The following is a 5,136-nucleotide window of genomic DNA, read 5'->3' as shown; positions in this document are numbered from 1 at the left end:
CAGTAGCACACACATGCACACACACACACACACACACACACACACACACACACACACACACTAATGCAAATCCTCCTCACCTGCTCTATCCTATGTTACCCGCCATAGGCCAAGGAACCAAGTACTTGACTTGGAGTCATATACCACATGACTTTACATAGTCATGTACCATAACTTTGAAAACAGTAACCTATTAATAAAAACAATATCTGTAAAGTAGCAACACCTACCGCTTACTTTTACGGAACCTTTAGCATACATTATATGGGCTTTCAGAGGAAACAATGATTCACAAAAAAATATGTCTGTCAACTATCCCAGGCATGTTTTATATTGACCATAACTGACCTAACCATGAGGTGGCCCTACAGCCCCCATTTTTCAAAAGGGAAGATAAAGTTGGTAAGGCACAGGAATAATAGCTAACTGATACCTGTTACCTTGAAATTTAGGAGGCCATCATTGCAAACTTTAGATTATATGTAGCTTCCCCCCAATAGTTCCTCTTCTTTAATTATTAACTCTACTATGTACAAGGTGCCAAGTTGAAGAGACTCTTCTGTAAATACAATGAAGTACCCAGGACTTAGCCCCTCAATCCTAGAATTTAGCCTTTCTATGGGACGGACCCCCAGCAAATTCAATGAAAATAGAGTATCCACGTACTGATGCAGTCTATATCTTTCATTCTGTCCTAAAGCCTCTTTTCTGAAAGATCCAACCAGTTTTTTTGTTTGTTTGTTTGTTTAATGAGAATGGGGAGAAGTGAAGTTATTTGGGAGTTTATTTCAATCCCCTGAAGCGGTGAAGAAGAGGTTAAGAGGGACCTGGAGGATTTTTGAAGTCTTTGGTTTGGGAGGTTCCATTTGGAAAAAGGTGCAGGGGAGACTGTGATGACAAGGGACCCAAGACAAGTTCTCATTCGCTTAAATTTCTGCTCCTGAGTAGTTGAAATCTCACCTGAGGGCGCAATTGGGCACTCCGGGCATGTGGATGGAAATATTAACAAGCAGAACTTGTCTGAGCAGCGCCACTGAGGACATGGCAGGGATCGCGCGTCCCCTTTAAAGGTTCCCGAGCCGGCCTGGAGAGGGAGGAAACCCTGAGCGGCTGGGACTGAGGGAGAAACCCACAAGCCGCTGAGCCGAGAGGAGGCAGCGTGAGAGCACAAACTTCAGACGCAGCAGCCCCGGGCGGAGCTCGGGCGAGCCTCGGCAGCATCCTCCTCTTGCTTCTCTCCACTAACTCCCGGACGCCCGGAGCTGCCTCTCCGAAGCTTCCAGGAGCACGGGGGTGAGAGCCGTCACCAGGGGAAGTTTGGGCTGTAGCTTGGTTTGGAGGTGCTTTCCGCGCGCCCCAGTGGAAGCAGGACCCAGGGCGATGCTGAGTGCTGCGCCGGGCTGGGGGCGCCCGGAAGGCGCGCTTACATCCGCGGTCCTGTTGCGGTCCCCAGTGCTCTCCGCATCCCGCGAGTGATGGGAACAAGGGCCCGCCCAAGCAGCCGCTGTCGCCGTACCGCCCCTTCGCTCCCTCCTGGCGCACGGAGTCACCCAGGCGCACCCCGTGAACCTCGAGACTGTCCTCACCAGCTGCCGCCGCTACCTTGACTGCAATTCACCGCCAGAGGGTGGCCGGCTACGGACTGGCTCTTCAATAGACGGAGGAGCACTTTTTTTGGGGCCCCTCTTCTTCTGTGCTCACACCCCAAGTTTGCAATCGCCGCGTAGCGGCGCCCGGGCTCACGCAGTGGAAGCGCACGCCGGGAGGCTCAGCAGGACTGTGGAGGCAGGAAACCGCACAACTGCTCCTCCGTTTCGGCTCTTTGTTGTTCGCCTTGGATGATCCTTGGAAGTGGCTGAGCCTCCTCGCAAACCGGGGGTCCAGGGAAGACAAACCTTGGGATTTTTCTTTGCATAGGGCTCTGAGGGTTTGACAAGCCTCCGGAGAGGTCGACGAGAAACTGTCCTGCAAACTCTTGGCGGATTGACTCACGTTGCTTATATTAAGCCTTTGTGTGTAGAGTGTATGGTGTGTGGCTTCCATAAATTTGGAGATCCCCGCTTCTGCTCCCTTCTCTTGGCATGAGACTGTATGCAGGACCCACCCGAGGACAATGATCGCGGAGCCTGCTCACTTTTACCTCTTTGGATTAATATGTCTCTGTTCAGGTAACCTGCACTCTTGATCTCCTTTACTTGATCGAACCCTGACCCCTGAACTGACTCTTAGCGACCTCTCCCTTCTAAGGCCAAAGGGGGCTTCGACCCTTCCAGAACTTCTACGGGAAAAGGTTTCTAGTTTCCCATCTGAGGTTGTCCATTTGGCCTTTCACCCCAAACTCCCCTGAAACCTTCCCAAATCTCTTGGTATACCCGGCCTTTCACCAAGTTCAGGGCACGCCCAGCTTACTCTAGGCAAACGCTTGTCTAAGCACTTGGATGGGAGGAAGCTGCGAGTTGTCCCCAAGTTTTGGTTTCCAGGATGAGGCCAAATGAGTATCATCCATCTGAGGAGTCCTAAGGGGTGCTAGAGTGGAGGGGGGGGTTGTGTGTGTGTGTGTGTGTGTGTGTGTGTGTGTGTGTATGGAGGGGGGAGGAGGGCTTGTGATCCCCATTCCCCAGGAATCTGGTCCTCCAATCCACTCCCCCTCTTCCGAGCCCAGGGGTTTGTTAGAAGTTGTTTTGTGTAACCAAAGTCTGTAATTAGATTCGATTCTGAAGTAACTTGAGGAAATAACTCCTTTCCGTGGTAGGATCTAAACTAGCCACTGCCTGGCTGGGCTTAGAAGGGAAACAAACGGGAGGTTGCCAGTGTCTGAAAGTTGCCTGGTAGTCTTTATTGGCGAGACAGAAGAGGAGGCTGCCTTCGTATTTGTGGGCTGAACTAAAGAGTTCTGCAGTCCCATATGAAGTGCTGGAAAGAAACAGCTTAGGATACTGTCCAAAGAGCAAGCACTTCTTTCCTGCACTCCTTAAGAGTCTTCAACGATGGGCGACTGAACCATGAACTCAACTTCTGCTTCTTCCCTTTTGATAAATTCTGGTTTCAATCATGGATCCAGTTTCAGGCCTACTAACAGACACTGAACCTTGGGGAATTATTATAGTCACATACTGAGTGAGCTTCAAGTTGCATCAGGGCCTAAATGTTAGAGTCACTTAATTTGCATAATTATGACATAATTTTGAGGTTACTTTGAACACTTGTGGTCTATGGTGAGTCTTCATGGATAGATCAAAGCTTTTACTGAAGCCAAGAGGTTACAAAAAGGGTAAAAAAAAAGAGAAAAGAAAACCCCACAAGAACTAAATGATAGTAAATAAAGCCTAAAACATGTAAGCTCCTGAGAGATGGTTCCTTGGCGGAGAGTTAGAAGGCACATTTGAAGTAAGCTCAATAGGAAACACACTAACTTGTTACTCATGTGAAGAAAACGTAAATTGGAATCTCAGCCTTGACTACCTCATCTGTGTCACAGTGGATGGATGAGAAGATTAAACCAACTCTTTGGGGGCCCTTCGCCCGCTCCCACTTCCAACTTCCCCTTTTCGTGTGGCACCCTTTCATCCCAGTTTGCATATCTAGATGACTGAATAGTTCTCCCTTCCCCATTCTAAGCCATGGATGCAAATCAAAAGCATTAAGATCTGATTTTTTTTTTTCTGTGTCTCCCCGTAGTTTAATTTACAGCCCCAGATACCTTTGAGATTTTTCTGTTGATTCACCTTCTCTGTTAAAGTTTGTTCACGTGTGTAAAGGAAGGTGTCAATGTGATGAGTGTCTGGAGGGGCAGATTACCCAAGATAGGGGGATTAATGGTCATTAGTCACTGTTGGAGCGGAGTTTGTGTATGTTGGGGCATTTTATCATGGCTGTAGATTAAAGAGAGGGTCATGTTAATAGGGTATCCCTGAAAGCTGGTCCTGTCAGCCTTCAAAATTCTGTCTTCAGTTGGGAAATATGTGGGGGGGGTGGGGGGGTGGAGTCCTCGCTTGTGTTTAATAATTTGAACAGTACTGGGATCCCAATTTGAATAGACGTGAGACATGTTTGGAATCTTAGCTCCAACATGATTTCTTGGCTTCATTTTCACTTGATGTCTGTGTGAGCCATTGAGTTTGTGGCCCTCAGGTTTCCCTCCAGTTGTGATGCTTATCTGCTTTGCCAGGTTCCAGGCCAGAAGTGGCTTTCTAGCGCTTTCTGCTCACCCACATTCTACCTGGAGCTTATTGTTCCTTTGATAACTTTCTCTTATGCTCCAAGTTCCTGGGAGACCAAACCGCTGGACTCCTCAGGTGATTTCATGACCCTGGTCTTCTGGAAAGCACCATGATTGATTTAAAAAAAAAAAAAAGAAAAGAAAAGAAAGAAAGAAAAACGTAGCAGAGTTAGGTAAGTGACTAGTAACTTGGATGTACCCAAGACACCTGGACAGGGAATGAATGAAGTTCTTGAAAGATTGTGTTTCGTGTTTTGCCTCCAGCCTGAGATCACAGTCTAGCACTTGTTAATGGAGTGTATTTAAGAGAAATGTGGTGAGCTTAAATAAATCAAAGTGTACTGCGGGGCTAAGGCGCCTTCGACAAGATTTAACCTGTAAAAGCATCTATTGATTGTCAGTTCTTTTTTTTTTCTCTCCTTTTTGTTTTTAATGCTGGCTGCCAATTTAACAAAGTCTACAGTTATCTTCAAAGAGATCATAAACTCTGTTTTTGTGTGTTGATGGCATTTTGAACATTAAGTATTAAGACTGAGAGTGTTTGCTTTCAGAGCCTTAAAAAAAAACTTAGTGCTACAAAAATACGGATTCTGTAAAGCAAAAGTTTGGGCACAACGTGGGTATTCTTTTGGAAATTCATTTTAAAGGTGAATTTCTCTCTTCAGTTGGTATACCTGGGTTCCTGCTCATGGCTATGTACTTTTGGGTGAGGTGAGGACTCTTAGGACTACCCGGAACAAAGTTGAAGTCTCTCAGGAACTGAGACCACATGTTCTGTCATAGACATCTCACTAAACCCCTGCCTCAAACTTACTTTCAAGTGAAGAAATGATTGGATTTCTGTCAGACTTAGGGTGAGATCTGAGTTTCAGATGCAGTGTATGTTCTCCAGGGCTCGCTTTTTTTTTTTTTTTTTT

The 5,136-nt window shown here is 46.8% G+C and overlaps 1 protein-coding gene across 12 annotated transcripts in view; it reads left to right on the top strand.

Annotated features, from left to right (window-relative positions):
* Robo1 (roundabout guidance receptor 1) overlaps positions 1 to 5,136 on the top strand; it is a 1,008,058-nt gene that overhangs the window by 631,033 nt on the left and 371,889 nt on the right. The window contains exon 1 of one of the 12 annotated variants that reach the window (XM_013353079.2): positions 1,063 to 2,168. The exons of 8 other annotated variants lie outside the window; for them this stretch is intronic. In XM_013353079.2, coding sequence (XP_013208533.1) covers positions 2,114 to 2,168 — 55 coding nt within the window. In that variant the 5' untranslated portion in view covers positions 1,063 to 2,113. Of the gene's footprint in view, positions 1 to 1,062; positions 2,169 to 5,136 lie in introns of those variants that run through there. 3 more of the 12 variants (XM_005345228.2, XM_005345227.2, XM_026786918.1) reach the window with 3 other exon arrangements.

This window comes from Microtus ochrogaster, chromosome 2 (assembly GCF_000317375.1).
Source record: "Microtus ochrogaster isolate Prairie Vole_2 chromosome 2, MicOch1.0, whole genome shotgun sequence".
Classification (NCBI taxonomy): Eukaryota; Metazoa; Chordata; class Mammalia; order Rodentia; family Cricetidae; genus Microtus; species Microtus ochrogaster.
Note: the sequence above shows the minus strand (reverse complement) of the source record. Positions and strands in the feature narration are given on the sequence as shown.